The sequence below is a fragment of the Penicillium canescens genome, assembly GCF_028828765.1.
Source record: "Penicillium canescens strain IBT 15451 chromosome Unknown utg000001l_segment0_segment0, whole genome shotgun sequence".
NCBI lineage: Eukaryota > Fungi > Ascomycota > Eurotiomycetes > Eurotiales > Aspergillaceae > Penicillium > Penicillium canescens.
Window position 1 is genome coordinate 438,740 of NW_026703963.1, and position 24,334 is coordinate 463,073.

Below are 24,334 nucleotides of genomic sequence, written 5' to 3' on the forward strand. Positions count from 1 at the left end.
TAAGCCAACAGAGCCCTTCACTGGGCCCTAGTTCAATTACTGAATCCATATTCGACTGTGGATCTGCACACCGCGCTTTTCTGAACCCGTGCGCTATCCTTTAAACCTCCCACTTTCACCCACTTCGTCGATCGCATTCCAAGATGGTAAGCTCCAGCTCCTCAGAACCCTCTCTGGATATACTTTGACACTATATTATACAGCTTCCCCTCGGCCTGCTTACGGCCGCCCAAGGCCACCCCATGCTAGTGGAGCTGAAGAACGGCGAAACCCTCAACGGCCACCTGGTCACCTGCGACAACTTCATGAACCTGATTCTCCGCGAGGTGGTACAGACAAGCCCGGAAGGCGACCGCTTCTTCAGATTACCTGAAGTCTACATCCGAGGCAACAACGTATGTGATGAATCACCCCGCTTTGCCATTCCATATACTGACAGTCATCCAGATCAAATACCTACGAGTCCCCGAGGAAATTGTCGATATCGTCAAGGAACAGCAACAGAACCAACCACAAAACCGTCGCGGCGGTCACGGGAGAGACGGTGAGCGTGGCCGCGGCCGCGGTGGCGGTCGTGGTGGACGTGGCCGGGGTCGGGGTCGAGGCAACTAAAGAGATAAGCCTGCATGATTTAAGAAGAAGTCAAACGAGATACCCCCGGAGGAGACGGTGGTAAGGTCGCTCGGAAGGTCCGGTGGAACGATTTGATCGAGCATGGCCGTGGCGTATCGGGCTCTGTATTTTCACGGGATCTGGGTCACTTCGATTTACACCTAGAAATTTTACAACTAAAAACCCGGACTTGAGCTCTCTTTTCCTGTAAACTGTCAAGCATATATTTCCCGGCGCGAGGATTGTGGGATGTCACGTGATATCAAGTCGAGATCAAATCCGCGGAGTTCAACAGTCCAACTTAGTAGATGCGAGCCAAAATGTCACGGCGAGCGCTGGTTCTTGATGGACTATGGTATTCCCTATGTCCATCATTTACCACTACCTGTCGCTCAACAATATTTCACAAACTCAGCCGAAACTTGGGGATATCGCGGTTCCCCCCGATCTCCATCGTGAATTCGACCTCAAGACGGTGCTACAGCAACACATTCGGCAACAACCCCAATCCGACCCAATACCCAGACTATAATAATTCCCAAACACCCCGAGACCTGAACTCAAACGGGAATCCCGAGCAAGATGGTACTTGGCCCAGCCAGAAAACCCGGCGCGAACACATGCGACCACGGAAAAGTTGGCATCCCCGAACATACCATAAGGTGCAGGAAGACCTCCTCAACAAGCCAGATCATGCGCTAGAGGCGCTGTTACAATACATGGCAGATAAACAACCGAACCTTCGACACACAACACAAGTGCTGCGGCTGCTCATTCGGGATCGTCATATCCGGCCAACAGCTCGCCACTATAAAGCATTGATCCTCGCCAATACAGACTGCGAGCGGGGATCACCAGAGATAGTGCGTGGACTACTGGAGGAGATGGAGGAGAACGGGATTACAGCGGACTCGGGTACACTTCATGGTGCATTGCAGGTAGGTGACAGTTTCGCACGGCGTGAATTGTGAATTGAAGCTTACCATTGAATTTCCACAGGTCCTCGCTGTACACCCGGACTATTTACTACGACAGGAAATCCTCTGCAAGCTTCGAGACCGGTGGCTTACGTTGAGTCCGGCCGGGTGGCATTTCGTGGTGGCCGGTCTTCTCCGCGAGAACCAGATCGAGCTTGCGCTTGAGCAAGCTGCGCTAATGGAGCGAAAGGATATATTTGTGGAGAATTGGCTACATGGTATGATTATTTACACGCTTTGCGACCATCAAGAGTTCCATGAGGTGTTCGACTTGATGCGCGCTCGAGTCGACCAAGGCCATGACATGAGCAATTCTCTTTGGGCACATGTCCTGACCACGGCAAGCGAAGCTCTCCATCATCCTACCGTTCGCTTCGTATGGCGGCGCATGGTTGAACTGGACTACATGCATCCACCGGCTGAAGTCTGCGATAACGTTCTAAAGGTGGCATCCAAGGTTGGCGACACGGAACTTTCGAGCTCTGTGTTCCGCTACCTCGATCAGAAAAATATTAAACTGGGTCGCGGGCAACATGAGCATCTTGTCGAGGCGCATGTGTCAGCTGGTAACCTCCCAGCTGCGTTTGAAGCACTCTGCGCCATGCATGAATCCGGAACCCCGCTTGCAGACTCCTCGACTGAGGCCGTCCTTGCATATATGATCGAAAATAAAACCGATCGCCGGGAGGCCTGGCAGATGCTGAAGCGGCTGAAGAATGAAAAACGGTCCATTCCCATCGAATGTGTTCGTGCCATCGTCGACCTCTGCGAACACGATGCCCACGAGGACCCATCAGTAGTCGACGATGGCGTGGGATTCTACAAAGAGCTCTACACCTTATGTCCCGAGGGGGCGGACGTCCGAGTCTACAACGCGCTGATTCGAATGTGCCGAACAGCGAAGAACCGCCAATCAGGCATGTTCCTAGTGAAAGAGATGGCGTCGCTTGGGGTTGTACCGAACGCAATTACCTTTGAGTCTATCATCCTCATGTGCCTGGACGCTGGCAATTTCCGCTCCGGCTTCATGTACTTCCAAGACCTGATCAAGCGGGACGCCAAGGTCAGTAAGGAAACTCAAAAGGAAATCCTCGAGATCTGTAGTGGATCAGTGGATGAATTCGCAATGCGACTGCAGTATCACCCTTCAATCAGAGAAGACGTGCAGAAGCTCGACGAGGAAATTCAGCAGCAGAAGGAGGAATGGAAGGAACTGGAGGAGTCGGGGAAACCTATCCACCCAGCGGTTCGTCGCATGAATATGCCGCACGACGAACGGGTCGCGTGGAACAAAGAACGCCGCAAGAGGAAACGCCGGTTAATGGCTATTGCGCGAAATAAGGAAGAAGGCCATTCCGAAAGTCCTGAAAATGGAGAAAATGGATCTCCTGAGTGAAACTACAGGGGAAGCTCTCCTGTTTCAATCAATAAATCGACGGCATGTTGCCTGAAATATGCAGCCAAGCTTCCTTCTGCATTCCCGAGGTCCAGGGGCAAAGAGTCCTCTCGGTCGGTATGTATATATATCAACTTCTGTACAACACATTGGGCCAATTGCCCGAACTTGGCACGTTTACATGTACTTCCCTGTTTCTTTGCTTTTGCCTTCTTGCTGTGTAAAATCCTGAAGTCTTGAACCACATTCCTGTGGACCCGGCTATAAATAGGCTCCGGTCATCTGAAACGCGCTTTCACTGACGATCAGGGCAAAGAGGTCGGATAGTAAGACCTTCGAAGGAGGGTCAAACGGCGACCGATACCAAGAGTCAAAGCAATATATCGAGAACTCAAAGCAGTTCGTAAGACTCCGTATATTCCAGAGTATAACGTTATAACGTTACGAGGTATCCCCTACATGTAAGTGATCGGCAGAGTGGGTTTCCAAAGACCAAGGGGAGAAATGAACCCTGCACTCCAACTATATAACCCCGACCTCTCTCCCAATTCCTGTCAACTGTCAACTCTCACCCTCAATTGTACTCTCTGTATATCATTGAACATATCCATCCTTACGTCAATAATTCATAATGCAACTCACAAACCTCCTCCCCTTCCTCGGCCTCGCCACTGCCCTCCCCGCCACCAACAACCTAGCCAACAGCAACACAATCACCCAAGAAATCGCCTGGAACGTGTCAAACTTCAAACTGGGCTGTTCGTCCGGAGGTTGCTACTACGACTTCAACATCACCGGCAACGGCAACAACTACACCCCCAAATTCAATACCCACTGCAAAGGCGCCGAGAACAAGAAGGTCTACTGCGACGACAAGAACATCACTACGACTGTCGTGCCGTCGGGTAATCCTCTCTGGACCGTTGACGTTACCCACCGCTGGAATACCTATCTCGATGCTGAGCACCATGATCTCGCGACTTGGTACCAGGAGGGCGCGAAGAATGTGACGGTGGTTGACCACAAGCCGTTCAACTTCACTATGAAGCCTACTGAGGAGTATGGTGTTGCGTAAACAGTTTCTCTTCTGTCTTTTTGGTCCCTATGTATCTTTTGAGGGAATTGAGTCCCTTGGGAACTGGTGTTTTTAATGTAATGGACTCTCGCTTGAGTCTGGTGCACGCCGGCATGTCGCTCCTTAATGTCTGGCGTTGGGCGCCTTTAGATTTGGATATAGTGGAATACTTCTTGTACTTATGATTCCTGAAGAAATTGACTGATCTATACTTTTCTCTATACTACATGGTACTTGTATACTTGATGGTACCTGATAAGTTACTTGATAACTATCTTGATATCTGGAGTGACATCATCGCTGCGCCTCACGCGACTCTGCCTCCGTAAACATTCTACATTCTTTGCAAGTAAGCTGCTCTCCAAAGATCGATACAATTCCATGTCCAAGTCCTGAATATCGCTCGCTACGAGCTACCCCTAATGGTAATACCAAGCTTCACTCCATCGGGGACACCGATACTAATCAACCCAGTCATCAATCCTCCGCCAAATAGTCGCAGGTCCAAGACTCCAACACCCAGAAGCAGGACTAGATCTCTGCTATGTAACCGACAACGGTATATATACACTCTCCAACCGCACCCACAACCAACCCCAAAAACAATGGCTGACCCACGCAGTGATCGCAACCTCCGGCCCCTCAGCAACCTACCCACAGCGCGCATACCGCAACCCACTAGACGCCCTAGTAACCTTCCTCGATAGCAAACATGGCAAAAATTGGTGTATCTGGGAGTTCCGCGCCGAAGGCACAGGATACCCAGACAGCGAAGTCTACGATCGAATCCACCACTTCCCCTGGCCAGACCACCACCCACCACCCTTCGCGCTGATCCCGAATATAATGGGCAGTATGCGAAACTGGCTTCAGCACCTTCGTGACAACAAAGATAAGAACAAGGAAAACGAAAAGGGACAGGGGCAGCGAGTCGCTGTGGTACATTGCAAAGCCGGCAAGGGGCGCAGCGGAACGGTCGCTTGTTCATACCTTATCAGTCAGGAAGGGTGGAAGAAGGAGGATGCCCTGCTGCGATTTACGGAGCGGCGGATGCGCGTGGGATTCGGGCATGGTGTTAGCATCCCGAGTCAATTGCGTTATGTTGGCTATGTGGATCGGTGGACGAACCAGATGGGGAAGCAGTATGTTGAGCGGCCTGTTGAGATCCTTGAGGTTCATATTTGGGGTTTGAGGGATGGGGTGAAGGTTGCTGTGGAGGGGTATGAGGACGAAGGGAAGAAGATCAAGTGTGTGCATTTGTTCCATCGGAGTGAACGCACTGTTGTTGAAGACTGTGATTCTGCGCCTGAACCTGAGTCGGAGGGTGGCAGTGGCAGCGGCGATAAGGGGTTGGATTTACCAACTGGGAAACCACTTTCGTCGGCTGCTACTTGGTCGCCTACAGCCTCGGGGTCACAATCCGACGTCTCGGGAACAAGCACAGACGCAGGAGCACCAGGGCAACGCCTACCCGCCATAATCTTCCGACCCAGCAAACCAGTCATAGTCCCAAACTCAGACGTGAACATCGACTTCGAACGACGCAGCAAAGCCTCCTACACAGGCTTCGCAATGGTAACATCCATCGCACATGTCTGGTTCAACGCGTACTTCGAAGGCGGCGCAGACCACGACTCAGGCGTCTTCGAGACAGAATGGAGCGCCATGGATGGGATCAAGGGCAGTGCGAGAAAGGGGATTCGCGCACTTGACAAGCTCAAGGTTGTATGGCGGTATCCCCCACCCGAATCGGTGGGTCTCAGTGTCAGTGCCACCGGCGAGGGTAAAGGGAAGAGCGTGGATACGACTGCTTCGGCGGAAGGGCGGCCGATCAGCGAGCCCAAGCCTGGGGATCCAATTCCCGAGAGTGAGCCTGCTGATTGGCGTGGCCATGCGGATAAAGATGAAGAAAAGGAATCATCAGAGAGTTCATCGGTAAAGAGTGCTTCGGCTGGTGTATCGGCGAAGGCGAAGGGGATGGCGCATGCGCTTGAGAAAGAACTTGGGTTGAGAAAACAGGGGGATGAGAGTAAGGATGTGAGTCTTGCTGGGAGTGAGGATGAGATGGGATTTACTACAGATGAAGAAGGGAGAAAGGTGAAAGCGAAGAAGAGTACTGAGGACGATGTAGGGTTGGAAGGGGTGAAGACGAGTCTTGGGAAAAATGGGGAGGATAAGGATAAATAGTATAGTAACTGCCAGCGTTGTATATGTGCATTTGCATTGCATTTTTGGATATACGATATACCTTTATGATCATGACTGTGTATTGGAATTGAAATATTGCATTGATTATGCTATGATCACAGTTCGTTTACTCTGCACTGTATACAAATGGAAATACACCAGACGCTGAAACATGAGATCTAGACGTAGCTGATTCTATCTAGTTGGGTACGTAAAATGGAGAGATGGGAAATGCGTCATCTCGTGCCTGCCTTGCAGCGACAGACAACCTTAGATCGATGTGTCGATCGACCGTCAAGCATCACAATTACAGAGGAACAAAGCCCTCCATCTTCTTCCGATGCTCCTGCGCCTCCTTATTCAAACGATCGGACTTCTTCCGCTCGTAAACAGCGCGGACAACACGACGGGTCTGCTCCTCACCTTGAGAAAAGTTGGCCCTGGCAAGACCAACAACGGAATCAATCTGCTCAGGCGTGTAGATGAAGTTCCACGTAGACAAGAAATCATCAACCTCGGGATCAATCGAATTGGGGTGAGGAGCGAGCGGTTTTTCAGGGTCTTTGGTCTGGGAGGCATCCTGTCTCATAGAGTGGGCTGCTGCACGGGGACGAGTTTGAGGCTTGGGTGGGACGTCTGGCGCGTCCGGGTTTGGAAGGAGAGGGAAGTAGACCACGGCGATACCGGCGTCTGGGCGCATGAGGTGGAAGTCTGATTCTGAGTGGTCTTCGCTATGGGGAGGATCGAAGAGCCGTTTCGATGGTGGAGGTTCCTCGTTTGAGGTGCGCTCTTCTGTGGTACCGACCCAGACGTTGCAGTAGCCTAGATCCGTACTGGCGCTGGAATTTTGGTCAGAGAGTGGCTTGCTCGAGCCATCACTTTTCGCTTTGTTGAGTTTTTTGGTTGCTTGGACGTCTGTGATATTTTGGGGTTCGCGCAGGGCGTTTTCAGCATCCGCGATGCTTGAGTTCGCTTTGGGCCAGCCGGCGCCGACTGGCCAGCCTTTGATACCACGCTGTTTGGCGTATCCATCCACGACAGAAAGCCAATTCTCTTGTTTGATGTCTGCAGATGCATCAAATGCAATAATGATATCGACATCACGTCCGGGTCGAATAAGTGGGTAGATTGGGAGGTTGTTGCTCATGCCTGCGTCCATAAGACGCAAGTGGTTGTTTCGGAAGATAGACTCTGGACAGGAATCGGGGAGTTGATCTTTCATGCCCATCACATAATTTGGTATGCCCGCAGGATCAATGGGGTGCACTCTGATCAGATCTTGGTTCTTGCCCTGGATGAGGGAATCGACACCACCAAAGCCAGCAAGACCCTTGACCAGTGGTCGGATCTCTTTGTAATAATGGGACAAAGTTGCACAGAAAGCGCTGCCCCAGACCCCCATCAGCCCGGGAACTCTCAACTCTGGAATAGGGAGATATTCAGAAGTAACTTCAGAGCGACCTGCGTTGAAGTGGCGACCCAGTGCCCAGGTAGGGATGCCGGCATTGAGTTCTTCACAGAAAAACTCATAAGGAGTAAACTCGAACCACTGAAACCACGCTTCGTTTCGTGATTTCCTCATCAGCTGTTCGGGTGTGGGCTTTTTTTGGCCCTTGGTATTCTCGTCATCGAGAACAGGGATCTCATGGCGGACTGCTGTGTATATAGGAAGCGGATGGGCTCCATCCATCAAATTGACTCTTTGGTTGGAGAGCTTGAAATCCCGATCTGAAACCCCAAGCTCTCCTCTCGGAACCAATAGTCTCGCTGCGAGGAGCAATCCGTAGATATCCACCAGTCCGAAATCCGCTCCAGGGTCGCCTTTCAACTTTTCCACAAAACCGCTAAGAAGGAGTTTGTTTGTCGGAGCAGTTGTCAGCAGATTAAGGGCTGCAGGCGGGAATGCAATATGAACACCAAGCCGATTCTTCAAGTGATCAACCAGCTTGTTGAAGTCCCGATGCGCGATGGACGAGTGGTACAGAGTCTGCAGCCAGCAGCTGCCACTGACACCGGCAGTGTAGGTGACACAGTCCCACAGCCCTGCTTCCTGCGCTGCCAGATACGAGCCAGTACCCGCAACAAGTGCGCGCAGACCACCTCCAGAGCCACACATGGCAATGACTGGGACATCGTCAGGATGGATATCCTCCTCGGCAATGCCGAGGTATGATGCCAATGCCTTCACGACTTTCTTTTGCCGATGGCGCCGGAACATCTGCTCCTCATCACAGAGATCACCGCTCACGCGTACCTTAGCATCGAGCAGAATTTCAGGATTGATATCCGGGTCCTGCGCCTCCTTCCAGATATCATCCGCCAATGAGCCAGGAGATAGAGAGAGCTCTCGCTGGAGCTTATGTACAGTAGCTGGGATAAACCTTGCCCAGTCCGGAATAATCATGTTGGTAATGCTGCCCACGTCTACCCATTCAGCAGAGCCAACAGTATGCTTGACGCCATCCAGCTTGTGCACAATGTTATTCCAGATGGAGCCATAGTCCTTCTCTTGGTCAGGGAGACCTGAAGATGCACTGGACTTAGGATCATCCGTAACTTGCGATTTGGAGGTGCTGAAGCGCGCTTTCGCTCTGGGGTGAGACCATTCCCCCACAGTATATGCAGCTAGGGCGGCCGGGGGAACCGTCCATTTAAGTCCAGTTACCCTCGCAGCACCCATTGTCATGAGAGGAGAAGGTCGGACGGAAGAGGCATGCAGCATGCAGGTCCATTGAAAGTAAGAAAAGGTAAAAGGCCAACCCTGCCTACTTTTCCAAGCCACTGCACGAATCGGGATCTGGCGATTAAGCATGACGTAATCGCTCAACAGTTTGCTACCACATCATGCCATGCCACTGTCGTCTGTTGGTAGCTGGTAAAAAGTTATCCAATCTACAATATTCATATGATCAAATAATTGTTTCCATCACATCAATTGGACTGTTTAATGTCCAAATGTGCCAACTTTCAAGCTCTACGCACGTGATCCGATATCACGGGCCGAGCTGCTTTGGGACTAGCGTGCCAAACAGTCTGGGGTGCTTATCATCGGAGGTCGGAGGGACACTTCATACCTACACTCACCCTAGACATGACCGTCTCGGGCATGGTCTTTGATTGCTTTGATTGAACTTTCACTATGGTGGCTCGGAATACTGCTTACGCTGAGGAGAGCGCAGAGGTCGAGGTGTTGTACGCCAACCTCGAGAAGCTCAACCGCCTCACAAAGAAGATCCAAGGGTCTATGGTGCGCCTAGAGACAGGCGGGAAAGTCGTGAAGGAAGCCATTGGCCCTATCTACAGCAACACTCAATCCCTGCAAATTACAAACAGCAACATCGACAAGGTCAATGATGCGATCGATCGCCTGCGCCAACCCCTCGATGCGAAGAACCGAGAAGATGGCATCATCCGTGCTGGGTATATGGCTCTATTTTTCTGTCTGGAACTGTGGTTTACTGACTCCCCCTTAGACCGCAGAGCTCCGGCCTCACACATTATCTGTCGGCAATGAAACGTGTTGAAAAGGCGCTGGTCGACCTCAACACGACAAACCTGCGCTCCAACCAAAATGCGATTTCCGACTTCAATGCACTTCTGAACACCGGTAGTGCCAAGCTCCAGGAGATGCTACGGATGGAGTTGAATCAGCACTCTACTACCATTGAACCCCTACATTATCTGACCAAAGGTACCCATGTCGCCCAACTGACGAGGCCAAAACTAATACAAATTTCTTTCAGATCTACTTTTCCCGTCCATCCCTGAAGAAACAATCTCTCGTTTAGCGCCTCTGTGCTCCGCGATCGGCTCCGCATCCGTTTATGGACCACAGCGCGGCAAGGGGGAGAACCCCGCGCTGAAGGTATACGCGGAGGTACGGGGACCCTATATCAAGAACAGCCTGCAGAATCTCTCTATTGCATCCCTCAATACTGTTAAACGCCGACCGACCGATGGTCCCTACAGACAAGGCACCAATGGTATTGGCATCTATTCCAATGCGTTGGAGGGCTTCATCACAACAGAGCACAAAATTATCACTGAGATATTCACTGGAGACCAACAAGGTCTGGCTTTGCAGGCCACCTTCCTCTCGGCCATGGGTGAATACTCCAAAACATTGCGCGAGCTCAATCAGTACATCAAGGCCAATCTAATGACAGATTGCTTCCTCGCATTTGAGATTATTGAAATTGTGACAGCAATGTCCTATCGAATTGACACCAAGTCTGCAGAGCTCAAAAGCCTTTTGATTGAGGCCCTGCGACCTGTCCGTGACACTGCGAAATCGTCCCTCTCTGAATTGCTCGAAGAAACGAAGCGCAAAGCTGCTACCACACCACTTCCGCCAGACGGCGGATCTGTGCCACTCGTGGAGGAAGTGATGAGTTCATTAGCCACACTGACTGGCTACTCAGGCCCATTGGCGTCTATTCTAACATCCTTGGGAGACGGAAATTGGCGTACCAAGTCCAATGCCGGGGGAAGCGCTCCTTTGGATGTGGGTCCGGATAGCGGCACCCTTCTTTCACATTTCATTCTGGACATGATCGAGGCCTTGATGACCTCTTTAGAAGCTCGTGGTCGGGCATTCCACCGATCCAAGGCTGCACTTGGTGTGTTCTTGTCTAACGTTTTCTGCATTGTCGACCGATCCATCCGACAGAGCCCGGAACTGGCACGTTACCTGGGCGCGCCCGACAGCATCGCCAGGATCGACACGTTCCGCAAGCGTGCAACATCCACTTACCTAGATGCATGGAAGGAAACTTCCCAGTACCTCCTCGATGTTCAGTACACCTCCAGGTCCGGAGCACGAGCTAGTTCTGGAGGCGCGACGGATTCAAGTGCCATTGTCAAGAGTCTGTCGTCTAAGGACAGGGATGCGATCAAGGAAAAGTTCAAATCCTTCAACGCAAGCTTCGACGACATGTTGTCTCGGCACAAGAACCTCTATATGGAGCGTGAAGTGCGCACTGTGCTGACTAGGGAGCTACAGACTGTTCTCGAGCCTTTGTATGCGCGCTTTTACGATCGCTATGTCGAAATCGACAAGGGTCGTGGCAAGTACATCAAGTACGACAAGGCCAGCCTGTCTGTGCAACTAGCACAGCTGTCTTGATCACATAACGAGCAGATTATACAAGTTAATACCATAATGCCAAATTCTCCAACTATATGTCACGTGATATATGTAGATCTTGATAACGTGACTGATAAGCCCCGCTAATCGGGCTGCGGCAAAATTTCCTGCTCGCACATTGCCTTGTCATTGTCTATTCGTCCATCTTGTAACTCAATTTGTCTTTTTGAGTCCTCAGACAATACCGACGGAATGTCCGGAAGCAACGATGTCTACCAGACCCCCCTCAACTCGCGTTATGCGAGTAAGTCGAACCATACCCCTCATAGAGGGGCAACCCCGGAAAACGTATAGATACTAATCACAGTCAATTGATAGGCACTGAGATGAAGTATCTCTTTTCTCCTCGCAAGCGTTTCTCCACTTGGAGACAGCTTTGGACCTGGCTCGCGGAGGCCCAGAAAGGTACGGGAGAATATCAAGTCATGACCGACATCGGATGTTGTTGACGGGAGCATCCAAATTGACTGAATTGGCTACAGAGCTTGGCCTTCCCATTACCCAAGAGGCCCTCGATCAGATGAAGGCCCACGAGGTCATTCAGGATGACGAGTTCGCAGTTGCCGCCGAGGAGGAGAAGCGCCGGAGACACGACGTCATGGCCCACGTCCACGCCTTTGGACAGGTCGCCCCTGCTGCCGCCGGTATCATCCACTGGGGTGCCACCTCGTGCTACTGCACCGATAACGCCGATCTAATCCTGCTCCGCGATGGTCTCGACATCCTCATTCCCAAGCTAGCCGTTGTCGTCGACAAGCTGTCCCAGTTCGCTCAGCAGTACAAGGACCTGCCTTGCCTGGGTTTCACTCACGGTCAACCCGCCCAGCTTGTCACTGTCGGCAAGCGTGCTTGTCTCTGGATCCAGGATCTGCTGATGGACCTGCGCAACCTCGAGAGAGCTCGTGATGACCTGCGCTTCCGTGGTGTCAAGGGTACCACCGGTACTCAGGCTTCTTTCCTCCAGATCTTCAACGGTGACCACGCAAAGGTCGAGAGGCTCGACGAGCTCGTCACCGAGAAGGCCGGCTTCAGCTCTGCCTTCATCATCTCCAGTCAGACATACTCCCGCAAGATCGATGTTGATGTCGGCAACGCTTTGGGCTCTTTCGGTGCTACCTGCGAGCGCATCGGTATTGACATTCGTCATCTTGCCATGCTCAAGGAGGTCGAGGAGCCTTTCGAGAAGGACCAGATTGGCAGCAGCGCCATGGTAAGATTCCTGTTTCGTGTGGTTAAGGTTTGTGGCTGATTATTCGCAGGCCTACAAGCGTAACCCTATGCGCTCGGAGCGTCTGTGCTCGCTCGGACGTCACCTGCAGAACCTCCCCAAGGATGGTCTGGACACCTACTCCGCTCAGTGGTTCGAGCGATCTCTCGTGAGTACACCGTCGCTTTGGGTGGAACATCGTATTGACTTTTACTAGGATGACAGTGCCATTCGCCGTATCAGCATTCCCGAGCTCTACCTGTCCGCTGACGCCTGTCTCATTCTCCTGAGTGAGTTTTACTTTGAGTATACGTTGTGGATTGTGACTAACTTCTATAGATAACGTCACCTCTGGATTCGTCGTCTACCCCGAGGTCATCAAGCGCCGTGTCAACGACGAGCTCCCCTTCATGGCCACGTAAGTGCCCAGCTTTGAATTGATACTCAATGCTAACATTATATTAGTGAGAACATCATTATGGCCTGTGTTGCCAAGGGTCTCTCCCGCCAAGACGCCCACGAGGAGATCCGTGAGTTCTCTACACCCACTCATTGAATCTCCAAGCTAATTCAACACAGGTGTCCTCTCCCACCAAGCTGCCGACAGCGTCAAGAAGCAGGGTAAGGACAACGACCTCATCGAGCGTATCCGCCGCACCGCCTTCTTCAACCCCATCATTCCCGAGCTCGAGACCCTCCTTGACGCCAGCACCTTTGTTGGCCGTGCTCCCCAGCAGGTTGAGAAGTTCACCACTACCGAAGTGGCTGCTGCCATCAAGCCCTACGCCGCTGTCATTGCCAAGGGCGAGACCTCTGCTCTGCACGTTTAAGCATGGAACTAGGCTTCAAGTCCAGATTTACGATAAAAAGAAGGGAAATGAATATAGAGGGAGTTATGTATATTGCCGAAATGAAAAGTTGAATAGCATCGGGCATGTCACATTCCTTGCCCCACTTCCCTACTTCCCCGATGCCCCGCGCACATCTGTGGCGTGAGAAAGAGATGTGCGATGTGCGATGTGCGATGTGCGATGTGCGTTATAGATGTGATATCATATATTCATTTTTGATTAAGGAACATATGAGCAACGTGAACACATTCTAAAACCCGCTTTTGCCTGTATGATATGCAGTAAGAGATGGAGCCGCCCAAACAAAGGAAAATAGACATGGAATGTATGAGCAGGCGGTTAACCTGACACTGAGAACTAATCAAACGCTGAGAACATGCAATCGTGCTGAAAAAAAAAAAAAACTAGAAACAAAGAAACAAAGACATAAGCGTAAATGCAGAAGAGAATGCAGAAAAAGAACGGACAAGACACGCAGGCAAATGCACAACAGCACCCAAGCTGCATAGCTCTCAGGCGCCACTTGGGTATCTGCATGCCCAACAAGCCAGAGATACAGACCTCATCCCCATCCCTAAGGAATATAGAAGGTCACGCGGGCCGAGGCAAGAACCGACAGCGAAGAGGATCCGTCAATCTGGCCTCAATGGCAACTCTTATCACCGAAAAATCTCCGGAGACAAGCCCGGCAATACACGGGAAAATGCGAGTGGGATGGGAAAAAAGAAGCGGAGCGCCGGTAAGCGCCTCCGACCCGACAAACCCCAAGAGGGAGCAGGATGTGCTCAAAGCCAGGAATCCGCCGCTCGGGCGTAGCGGAACAATTCCCCCCAGTATGCAGTATATCCCAATATAGAAAAAAAGACCGGTCACGAGGCCGGCATGATCAGGAGCAAGAGGGAACAGGGGACAGGGGACAAGGAAAGCAAACATGACATGCCAACCTGGACCCCCCACCAAGCCCCCTTCTCCCCTCCCCCCACTAAACCCAGCAGGCCCGACCAACCCAAGCAGACACCGTTGAGAGACAGCTCAAGCTACTCGCGTTGAGGCGGGGCAGACTCGGCAGGCGGGACGGGGAGGTAGAAGAGGTCACGGACCAGCCAGACGATATAGAGGACGGCGAGCACCCACAGCGAGGCCATGAGTTTGTAGGTTGAGGAGCGCCAGGTGACGCGGCGGATGAGGCGACGGCCATTGGGGCCTTCGATGGGACCGCGGCGAGGGGGGAGGGGGGAGGGAGATGAGGTTGAGGTTGGTGTTGTTGTTGGTGTTGTGGGTGGCCGTTTGACTGCATGAAGGGATAGGCGAGGGCCTCGTTCATCTCGCTGTGTGATGTTCGCCGGCGAGACATGTTGTGGAGGGCGGAGGGTATGGGAGTATTAGGTTTGTCTTTTTCGGAGGATTCTAGCAGAGTATATGTGTGTATTTTGGGTATGATATATGGAAAGAAAGAAAGAGGGAGAGATTGGGATTGGGATTGGGATGGGATTGGACTCTTGATCGCGGTTAGGGCTGTTTATTGGGGCTTTTTTTTTCTCTCTTATTTTTTTGAGGAAATTGGATGATTGCCAACGCACACAAAAGAGAGGGGCGCAATCACGACGAGCCAGTCAGAGGCAGTAATTGCACGTCAACAGCATGAGCTCGAAAAGGGTATCTCGAGTCTCCAGAAAGCGGAGCTGGTGGGTAAGGGCGAATGACGGTCTCCCGCATGTTTATGAAGACATATGGCCGGCAATCTACGGGGAACTTAGAAAAGATCTTGACTTGAGCGATGTGACAAAAGTACAAAAGTACGGGTTGACCAGGTACTCGGGAGGTTCTGATATCGTGTTTTAGCTGTCTGCTTAGTCAGTGTACCTTTAGACTATGACTTCATCCGGGGAACCGGCTATACTTCGGGTTGGATGTTATATACGCCCACAGTTTCTCAGGTCTATTTTGCAAAGGGCTGTACTAGATTAGAAGACAAATAGTTGGAGCTGTCCAGTTCGCTTTTATTTGATCGTAGTATCATGATTTCGCCGTGTTTAACCCGTTTTTTAAGATGTGTTCTAAGCTTGTCTTGAAGTTCGCGACTCCAGGGCTATTATGATATTACAAATGAACACCCTCGTTGGCTACATCGATACTTTTATTTGATTATGAGAAGCAGCTCTTGTAGTTCTCCCCTGTGGGGATTTAGAGCTCACTTTGGTTAGCCAGGCCGCACCTGTGGTTTATACATCCATGATTCCAAGGATAACTTAACTACCTGTCAACATGACGATTCCCTCTCTTTGACAGTTCACCCTCCACAGTCACGTTCCATTTTCCAATCCCCCCAAGCCCTTAGAAAACAAACCGAATACTCCAAAATGTTACCTCGCCCTCCTGGATACACTGCCATCAATGATCTAGAGGCCATGCCGGTTCCGGCCACCGATCCTCTAAACATCTTCCTCCCAAAGACGCTCCGACCAGAATTCATAACTACCTTCAAAAATAGAGGTGAAAAAAGAGACGCCAAATTGGGGTGAAAACAATGCATGAAGCGGTATACTTGTGAGGCTTTCGTGTAGAGACTGTCCAATACTTCATTGCACTGTACACAACATTTATGACCCCTGTAGGTAAGTGTAGATGACCAATCAGGATGCAAACTACCATTTTTGCAAACAAGTCAAAATATACCCGTGGACGCTTTAGTGGAAAGCTTAGTCAGGGTACAGAGAATAGACGATGACTTCATCTCGGACAAAGGGGAGATCCGGGGAATGGGGAGTCATATGATTTCTACAATTCAGTCAGCACGTGACTCTATCTATATCGTTGCCAATAGTTGAAGTATAATTGGATGCAATAATAGAGAATAGAGAGAGTAGAGAAGAACATCTGAACATCTGAATATCGGATAAGTTATACCAGCACGTATGGTCTTGTGACGCATCCTCCGGATATCGGAGGATGCGGATCTTCCCCCCGGAGCGCAGTCGACCTCGGCAGTTGAAAACGTCCCGATATTACTCACACGCGACCTCTTCTTCTTCTCTCCCCAACTTTGGATATTGGTGACTCTCAGTATCTACATTTTGTCAGGCCATTAGGCCCAATTTGCCCACTATGTGGAAGCCATCAGAAAGGCTGATGGAAACCATCAGACACTATGCTAGCTTCCCCGCAACCGGTGTCTCGCTGAGGCAGATGGTCCAATTTGGCGACCGTCCCTCGACAGGTATGTGCTGCAGATTGCCCTGAGAAACACCATCTGACTCGACTAGGCACTCTGTTCCGCGCTTCTCAATTCCTCTCCGAGGAGCTCCCAATCCGGCTCGCACATCGGGTCCAGGATCTGGGCGAGCTCCCGGATGGACTGAGTGAAATGCCGTCCATCAAAAAAGTCCAGGACTGGTATGCGCAGTCGTTCGAGGTATGCAGTGCACTCACAATTGATGTGCATGAATTGACGGAATTAGGAAATCATTACTCTACCCCGCCCGACTCTGACTCAAGAAGTGAAAACGCGCCTGCTACGACCAGGCCGGATGAACGGCACTTCCAAGATCCTCTCAGAAACAACTCAGAATCCCAGTGTGCGCGACGGACAATACCGATCCTCGGTGACCGCGGGCAATTGCAACGGAAACGGAAAAGCGCCTGCCGCAGGCCGACGGTACTTCTTCCCTGCGGATGACCGCGGAGACTGGCCCCCGGAACTCAACGACTACAACCAACGATTTGCCAAGACTCTGCAGCAGATCAAGCGGCGTCACGACGGAGTTGTGACGACCGTCGCTCAGGGTATATTGGAGTGGAAACGGGTGCGGCAACGCATGCAGATCGACTCGACCATTCAGTCATTCCTCGACCGGTTTTACATGTCCCGTATCGGTATACGAATGCTGATTGGTCAACACATTGCACTCACGGAACAAACACACGTCAAACATCCCAACTATGTCGGAATAATCTGTACTAAGACCAACGTCCGCGATATTGCACTCGAGGCCATTGAGAATGCCCGCTTTGTCTGTGAGGACTACTATGGTCTCTTCGAGGCGCCCAAGGTGCAGCTTGTGTGCAAGGACGATTTGAACTTCATGTATGTCCCGGGCCATCTCTCGCACATGCTCTTTGAGACTCTCAAGAACTCCCTGCGAGCGGTCGTGGAACAGCATGGCGCCGACAAGGAAGACTTCCCCGTGACCAAGGTTATTGTTGCCGAAGGCAAAGAAGATATCACCATCAAGGTCTCTGACGAGGGTGGTGGTATTCCCCGATCCGCCATTCCCCTTGTGTGGACTTATATGTACACAACGGTGGAGCAGACTCCCAACCTAGACCCCGACTTCGACAAGAACGATTTCAAGGCACCCATGGCTGGATTTGGATACGGTCTACCAATCAGTAGACTGTACGCCCGGTACTTTGGCGGTGATCTGAAGCTGATTAGTATGGAGGGGTAAGTCTTTTTCCACGAATTCGTATGAATCATTCTAACATCAAACCAGCTACGGAACCGACGTCTACCTCCACCTAAACCGTCTCTCTTCCAGCTCGGAACCCCTGCAATGACAATCACCCGTCATGAGAGACGGTCGGGTCCGGATCACCACCCAGCACCGCCTGCACCCCGTATACAATGAACCGGAACCCAAACCCGCACCGCCTCGAGGACTGACACTGATGAACGCTCAGGCACACTACGCGCGCATGCGCAGCCGTGAGGTCTCAGAGCGCAAGCAGGTGGGAGACGCAGAGAGTCTGTTCCACTCGGAACAGCGGAGGAAAGAGGAAGATGAGATGTAGGTAGCATTGGGCTTCACACATGCTCGTCTTTGCTTTGGTTCTCTGTGACTGACTTGCTTTAAGTCTTGGGTCTTCTCCCTTCCGATTTTGGTGGCTGCTGCTTTTAAGCATGATTCAGCAGTCTGATGATGAAGACCCGTCCTATTCTGAGTGTGCCACCTTGCCTACCTTTCTAGGTATCTTCTGAGGTGATATTCGAGAAATGAGGGAGAGTCCCCAAAAACACAAACACAAACTATTTGGCCTGGAGGATGTTTCCTTCTGGTCTTTCATCCCCATGATACCCATTACCTTACTATCCATGATCCATTATCCATTTCATTTCTCATTTCTCTCCGTCTTTCTCTGTGGTTGGTTCTGTCATGGATTTGGCTTCTTTGTACAGTACCTTGTTATTAATTTTAGCGAATTATACATAGTCGACCTGTTTCATTCTTCACTGGTTCGTTCGGGGTTGATATCAGGCTAAACAGCATGTAGACATAGCTCTGCATGACACTCAATATTTCGATCTTTCGTTAGGTGGCTATAGTGGAGTCTCGAATGTGTAGCCATTCAGGGTATAGCAGAAAACCCCAACTATTCTTTGGCCAATAGGGAATAGGCAAGGATATCAAGCAAAATGTTCCAAAGTGAATTAACGAGGAGAATCAAAAGTAGACCGAGAACAATACTTAAACGGTGAATCTCTCTTCCCCGCTCTCTTCTTCCACCCTGTTTTTCCAAAAGCATCATCACCATTCTTACCACAAAACGTATAGTATTTCTTCGCTTTAACTTCCTCGCCCTATATACCGAGAAATAACCCTAACTCATTCAATATCCCTATTCTTCTTCGGATTCGCTATGTATCTAGCTACGAGATGAACTAATTTCTCGCTGAATAGTAAGTCTTCAAACATGCATCCGATATCGTTTATACATGCATGATACAAAGACTGATTATTTGCAGCCTAATAAGAGTTCGTGAAAGATTGGCGAGAATCAGAGAGCAATGAAGAGCGCCTGCCGGATATCTAAGTCTATTGCGGAAAAGGCGCGGGAGCGTAACGGGATGAAGATCCCAAGGAACTGAGGACGATGCTGTGAACTTAGTGGGAATTTGTAAAATAGATGTTTAACCAAGAATCGCGTTTTGAAATTCTGGCTCAGAGCACAATGTAGACAGGACCACGCATTCCTTTGAAGTTACCGTTTAAAATCAAAGTATGCACGTCAATAGCATAGGAATAAGCATAAGCATAAACATAAACATAAAAGCCATATCGCTAAGACATACAAGATCACAAAAGAACCAGGTATCAATACCAGTATCAGAATCAGAATCAGAATCGGAATCAGAACAAGCCAGAATCATAGAAGCCATGGATCACATCAAAGGAGAATGTTTTAACCACCTCACAAACCCTCCTCCTCACCACTGCGACCTCCAAGGGAAGACCGCATGCCAACATTCCCACCAGCAGCAAGTCCAACACCCGAAGAAACCCGTCTGGGCGTATTGTTTCCACTACCAGAAGCAGAACGAGAAGCTGAAGCGGAAGCAGAGCGCGACCCCTTCGAAGCGCGCTTAACGATGGGATTGTGCCAGCCCGAATCATCATTATCGATAATATCATAGAACCGACCTCGAACTAGAGATGCCTCGCCCCCAGGAGTTTCGGCGGGGAGGTAGATGCGTGGAGCGTAGAGTTCTTCTGCCTTGACTGGGTCGCTGGGGCAGAGCATTTTTGCTAGGAAGCGGCGGCGAGTTTGGGGGATAGTCTGGTTTCTTGTTACTTTTGGTTTCAAATTTGATTCCCCTGGTTGGAACAGCGAGGAGATGAGAAGAAAAGGGTATCTGTGATGGATATCAAATTGAAGGCGGTGATTGAAGTACCTCTCTCGCAGCAAGTGCATATGTAACAAGTAACTCCCGATCCAAAAGAACAGACAAGGCGGCATGCTTCTCATCACGAAGATGCGAACGCGAGCGCAGATCCCGTTCGAACTCTGTTGGTGTTTGAACCGAGTTGTCGGGGCCGATATGCTGCACAGTGTTTGTTTGGTCGTAGGACAGGGACATGGGGTCTGGGGCATTGAAGGAGAATGAGTCTGATTGAGTTCGTTAGCTAGTTCGTTCAGTTGAATGGAGCTGTGCTCGACCGGGTCTGTTATTTTGCGAGAGAAGGGAACAGGATCTAGCATAAACAAACCGGCACGGGAACCAAAAGCAGTTTGAAGAAGATAGTTGAAAAGAAAGGACATACCCTCGTCGAGTTCTTCGTCTCCATATCTCATGATGTCGATCCCATCGTCTCGGGGATCAAGCTGCATGCCACCATCAGACTCGGATTCAGATTCCGAGGTGACGAACGTGTTGGTGTCAGGCATGATGATAGTGATGGTGTTGAGAGAGATTGAATGAAGAAGAATCAGAATGCCAGTGAGAATCAGAAGAAGGGCACTCAGCGCGTCCTCTGTGAGGTAGCTTGAGGCACGATAGATGCTGAGGTCAATTGAATGAAGAGAGCATGTATCTTCAAGACAATGCAGGGGGGTCTATGCCAGATTGAAGTCTTGGACAGGTGATTCCAGTAGAGTCAATGGACATCAGATTGGATTATGATCCCCAGATGATCTATAGCACTAGTCAGTTCATGCGAAAGCGATATTAGTAGAGGCAGTGACTATGGTCCATCTCACAGGGTTTGGGAGCAGCAGGATATTGTTATATAACCTCTCTAACCTCGTTTATCGAGAAGGATGGACAGGGCGGTCAGGATGGCGACGAGGCAGAATGCTGTTCAGGTGCTCAGCAAAATGTGGGTCTGCCACAGCAACATTATTTGCTCTGTTTGCATCATATCTGATTGGTCCATCTTCAATGCCAAGAGATAAAAAGGCTTGGCAATACACCCCAAAACTTCCCTCCTATTCTTTTAAAACATTGCCTTTTCCACAAAGTAATTTATCAACCAATACACTTGGTCCTTTCATTTTCAATTCACCACTAACGTTATCGGCGTTCCTTAGTCACCTCCCCTCCACCTAGCGTTACCTGGAGGGCGACAACCCACTTCCTAGCTACGATGTTGTGAGTTTACATTCCTAATTCATTTCTAGTTCATTAATAATATCACTAGTGATTTAATGATTGCGTGTAGAGATAGTGTGATAATAATACTAAGAAGATCCGTCCGATGTAAAGGGGTAAACAAAAATTGTTTTCGGATTCCTTCCATAATCATTAACGCACTAGGAAGTATTGTATGTTTAACTTACCAAGACTTCCAATACAATTTACGAAGGCTGACTATACTCCTAAAACCCCTGGCACCTTAGGATTAACGTTTTGCTGTGGCCCGAAGCTCCGGCTGTGGCCGTCCCACTTGGTGCTGAGCAGGTCACCTATACTCTTCGCTCTTGGCGGCGTTGACCAGTTGTCTAGATGTGGGAAGCGGTGAATAGTGGCAGTGTTGGCAGTGCCCTAATTGGGCTAGTGCAATATAGGGCTCCGTCTTTCTAGTTCTTAACCACTTTGACGGCGGTCTTGGAATATTTTAGGCTAATGGTTTTACGATCTAAATAGGGTTCAGATCCCCTGATGATCTATGTAAGCTGTATCTACGTCGGGAGGCTACAGTAGTGAAAAGGGCTGAATGATTGGATTCATCGATAGATCCAGGAAGTAAATGTAATGTAACGAATGCCCAGACAGAACCCCCGACAACGCCAAAACACAATGCCGCTAAAACGACTGACAGATTAGAATGAAGCAAAAAGAAAAGGAAAAGGAAGTAGAGAGAGTAGCCTATGTAGCCGCACAATCGTGCATAAACGAGTTCTTGGGCCAGTGGTAGCCAGCAGCGTCCCTGCAAGAGAAAAAGCATTAGTAAATACCCTGAAGACACAAATCCTACAGGGACAGAAACATACCAAGTTGTAAAGTTCTGGTTGGCATACGCATTGGGATGATCTTTAATATATTGCGTCGTCTCCCATCCAGGGGGGTCACAGGTAACACTCTCGTCATCGGGGTCCTGATAAATACGGACATAGTCGAAGCGCAGGAAGGCAGGCATATACTCGCGAATGGACTTGTTTTGGGGTGCGAAGTTGTCCGCCATACCCATGTTCATGACTAGCGCCATAGGTTCCAGTGGGATCATGCGTTGGCCGACGTTACCGTTTGGTCCGATGGCGCGGCCGTCGAGCGTCCACGTCTTCTCGGCGCCGACAAACCATGTCACGTTTCCTTCTGCACCAGGTGTATATTCGAAGGAATAGGTCTGGTATTCGGTGCCGTTGTACCAGCGCGTGTTCAGGTTTGTTAGGCCGGACATGGCTTGTTGGTAGACGCCACCGCGGTAGGAGTTGATTTCAGTTACGCGTGGGTCGTAAACGGCGGCGAAGTCTGTGGATTTGGTGTGAGCGACTTGGTACATGAGATGGGGGGTTATCTATCTACTTACCATAGTCTGGGAGATACCACAGATCAAATGGTGCAGTCTGCAAACTCTGCGAGGCACTACCAACGAAAGGGCCACTGTCGCCATACAGTGGTGCAGTACTGCCTTCGATAACATCAATTTCAGGAGCACTGCGAGCGCGGCCAGGGGAAGGATGATCAGATCCAGGGCAAGCACATCCAGGCAAACGCATGCCAGGCAACCAATTCAGACCATCAGGCGAGCTCTGGTTGGGAGTGATGCCGGCGTCGCAGCCATCATGGTAGCTGTATGGCCATAGACCATCAGTGGTAGCGGCGTAACCAGGACGCGCCAAGTTACCCATTGCCCAGAAACCAGGCCAGAAACCCTGGATATGGCCATCACCGGGGAGGGACATGCTAGCTTCCAGACGGCCTCCCTTGAAGCAGAGCTTGTTCCAGCTCTGAACCATTCCGGATCTGTATTGGAGGTCGTGGTTCTCAAAGTGGTCGAATCGGAGCTGCAGTGTTCCCTCCGCTGTTGTCACGGCATCTGGGTCATACCATTCCTTGTCAGCGGTCACTCCATACCACAGGTCAACTGCTTGGAAGAAGGGGTCGTCATCTTCGAAGAAGGTTCGGCCAGGCATATTGAATTCGTCGGAGAACTACATCGATGTCAGTCAGTTGCTTTTGTGCAGGATTGTACGACCACTCACCACTAGCTTCATCTCCTTGCCATTGATGTTCTTTTTGGTGAGTGCCTCTTTTGGTGTGTCTGGATCGATCAAACCCTGTCGGATATTACCCAACAGTTCCCTCTCCCCAACGTCCAGGCAGAGTGTGTCACCGGGATGGCATACACTTTTCGGTTTCAAAATGCCTTCCAGCCAAGTTCTGTATTCACAGGTCAGCGTGAGAGCAATCAACGCTTTCACAAACTTACATGACAGGATATCCAATGAACAGCACCAAGATACCTAACGTCAACACAGCCAATCCACCCATATTCAAGATACCCCGACGATTACACATATCACAGTCCCGATCCTGATCCATAGGATCGGGGTTATGCATGTAATCATCCTTCTCAACATCCTCAGGGAACAACAAAAGCCCATCAGTAGGCATGATATTGAATTTCTCGGAGACAGTCTGCGTATTGACATCATGCTCATCACTCTCAGACCTGGAAGGTGCCCTGGAATCCTGGAACGGATCCAGAGGGAACGTACTCTCGCGACTGAGCGAGCTAACACTCGACCGAGCCGCAGACCAGCGATCAGGAGACCGCGGCCGGTCAGTCTCACTCGTGACTCCCTGCGTCGGACGCAGCTTCGGGGGCAACAGGAACTCCGATGACTCGGGTGCATTTGATACTCCGTACGGAGAGGCTCCTTGGGCGCCTATCACGGGAGGTTCGGGGCCCTGTGGCGTCAGAGGACGCGGAAATGTTCGCGATGTCAGAGGCGCGTAGCCCTCATCCGTATCAATGAAGGGGTCCTGTCGGCCCGAGTTGAGTCGGATGTGAGGCATAGCCCTTTCCTCTGAAATATCAGAGCCGTGGTCTGACATCGGATGATCTGTTCCAAATTCCAAATCCCTGCTTGGGTGATCTTTTATACGGTCCTGATTCTCTGCACCGAGATAATACTCTCTTCTTCCGTCAGTCTCCACCGCA

General features: G+C 50.5%; 12 protein-coding genes across 12 annotated transcripts; 8 read left to right on the forward strand and 4 right to left on the reverse strand.

Annotated features, from left to right (window-relative positions):
- Positions 1 to 143: 143 nt before the first annotated feature.
- Positions 144 to 612, forward strand: N7446_000174 (U6 snRNA-associated Sm-like protein LSm4; the record flags this gene model as incomplete). Its single annotated transcript, XM_058508941.1, has 3 exons — positions 144 to 146; positions 204 to 395; positions 448 to 612. The coding sequence occupies 3 exons, from the start codon at positions 144 to 146 to the stop codon at positions 610 to 612; spliced, it is 360 nt and encodes a 119-aa protein (XP_058377920.1).
- A 312-nt stretch (positions 613 to 924) lies between these two features.
- Positions 925 to 2,985, forward strand: N7446_000175 (pentatricopeptide repeat protein; the record flags this gene model as incomplete). The annotated part of the gene is made up of 2 exons (XM_058508942.1): positions 925 to 1,550; positions 1,612 to 2,985. The coding sequence occupies exons 1-2, from the start codon at positions 933 to 935 to the stop codon at positions 2,983 to 2,985; spliced, it is 1,992 nt and encodes a 663-aa protein (XP_058377921.1). The 5' UTR covers positions 925 to 932.
- Positions 2,986 to 3,616: 631 nt separating this feature from the next.
- On the forward strand, positions 3,617 to 4,060 carry N7446_000176 (uncharacterized protein; the record flags this gene model as incomplete). Its single annotated transcript, XM_058508943.1, has 1 exon — positions 3,617 to 4,060. The coding sequence occupies one exon, from the start codon at positions 3,617 to 3,619 to the stop codon at positions 4,058 to 4,060; it is 444 nt and encodes a 147-aa protein (XP_058377922.1).
- Positions 4,061 to 4,482: 422 nt separating this feature from the next.
- Positions 4,483 to 6,247, forward strand: N7446_000177 (putative phosphatidylinositol-3,4,5-trisphosphate 3-phosphatase; the record flags this gene model as incomplete). The annotated part of the gene is made up of 3 exons (XM_058508944.1): positions 4,483 to 4,485; positions 4,535 to 4,619; positions 4,683 to 6,247. The coding sequence occupies 3 exons, from the start codon at positions 4,483 to 4,485 to the stop codon at positions 6,245 to 6,247; spliced, it is 1,653 nt and encodes a 550-aa protein (XP_058377923.1).
- Positions 6,248 to 6,554: 307 nt separating this feature from the next.
- Positions 6,555 to 8,927, reverse strand: N7446_000178 (putative phospholipase A2 (PlaA); the record flags this gene model as incomplete). The annotated part of the gene is made up of 1 exon (XM_058508945.1): positions 6,555 to 8,927. The coding sequence occupies one exon, from the start codon at positions 8,925 to 8,927 to the stop codon at positions 6,555 to 6,557; it is 2,373 nt and encodes a 790-aa protein (XP_058377924.1).
- A 459-nt stretch (positions 8,928 to 9,386) lies between these two features.
- Positions 9,387 to 11,372, forward strand: N7446_000179 (EXO70 family protein; the record flags this gene model as incomplete). Its single annotated transcript, XM_058508946.1, has 3 exons — positions 9,387 to 9,667; positions 9,721 to 9,938; positions 9,991 to 11,372. The coding sequence occupies 3 exons, from the start codon at positions 9,387 to 9,389 to the stop codon at positions 11,370 to 11,372; spliced, it is 1,881 nt and encodes a 626-aa protein (XP_058377925.1).
- Positions 11,373 to 11,585: 213 nt separating this feature from the next.
- ade13 (adenylosuccinase ADE13) lies at positions 11,586 to 13,636 on the forward strand (the record flags this gene model as incomplete). The annotated part of the gene is made up of 8 exons (XM_058508947.1): positions 11,586 to 11,637; positions 11,712 to 11,798; positions 11,876 to 12,603; positions 12,653 to 12,769; positions 12,818 to 12,890; positions 12,940 to 13,018; positions 13,066 to 13,130; positions 13,180 to 13,636. The coding sequence occupies 8 exons, from the start codon at positions 11,586 to 11,588 to the stop codon at positions 13,428 to 13,430; spliced, it is 1,452 nt and encodes a 483-aa protein (XP_058377926.1). The 3' UTR covers positions 13,431 to 13,636.
- A 797-nt stretch (positions 13,637 to 14,433) lies between these two features.
- On the reverse strand, positions 14,434 to 14,805 carry N7446_000181 (uncharacterized protein; the record flags this gene model as incomplete). Its single annotated transcript, XM_058508948.1, has 1 exon — positions 14,434 to 14,805. One exon carries the CDS (start codon positions 14,803 to 14,805, stop codon positions 14,434 to 14,436), a length of 372 nt encoding a protein of 123 aa, XP_058377927.1.
- A 1,751-nt stretch (positions 14,806 to 16,556) lies between these two features.
- Positions 16,557 to 18,008, forward strand: N7446_000182 (PDK/BCKDK family protein kinase; the record flags this gene model as incomplete). Its single annotated transcript, XM_058508949.1, has 4 exons — positions 16,557 to 16,668; positions 16,715 to 16,863; positions 16,910 to 17,895; positions 17,945 to 18,008. The coding sequence occupies 4 exons, from the start codon at positions 16,557 to 16,559 to the stop codon at positions 18,006 to 18,008; spliced, it is 1,311 nt and encodes a 436-aa protein (XP_058377928.1).
- Positions 18,009 to 18,020: 12 nt separating this feature from the next.
- On the forward strand, positions 18,021 to 18,429 carry N7446_000183 (uncharacterized protein; the record flags this gene model as incomplete). The annotated part of the gene is made up of 2 exons (XM_058508950.1): positions 18,021 to 18,238; positions 18,306 to 18,429. 2 exons carry the CDS (start codon positions 18,021 to 18,023, stop codon positions 18,427 to 18,429), a joined length of 342 nt encoding a protein of 113 aa, XP_058377929.1.
- A 1,211-nt stretch (positions 18,430 to 19,640) lies between these two features.
- N7446_000184 (uncharacterized protein) lies at positions 19,641 to 20,615 on the reverse strand (the record flags this gene model as incomplete). The annotated part of the gene is made up of 3 exons (XM_058508951.1): positions 19,641 to 20,006; positions 20,122 to 20,336; positions 20,492 to 20,615. 3 exons carry the CDS (start codon positions 20,613 to 20,615, stop codon positions 19,641 to 19,643), a joined length of 705 nt encoding a protein of 234 aa, XP_058377930.1.
- A 1,420-nt stretch (positions 20,616 to 22,035) lies between these two features.
- On the reverse strand, positions 22,036 to 24,228 carry N7446_000185 (SKN1/KRE6 family beta-glucan synthesis-associated protein; the record flags this gene model as incomplete). Its single annotated transcript, XM_058508952.1, has 5 exons — positions 22,036 to 22,096; positions 22,161 to 22,638; positions 22,697 to 23,321; positions 23,373 to 23,550; positions 23,600 to 24,228. 5 exons carry the CDS (start codon positions 24,226 to 24,228, stop codon positions 22,036 to 22,038), a joined length of 1,971 nt encoding a protein of 656 aa, XP_058377931.1.
- Between the last annotated feature and the right edge of the window lie 106 nt (positions 24,229 to 24,334).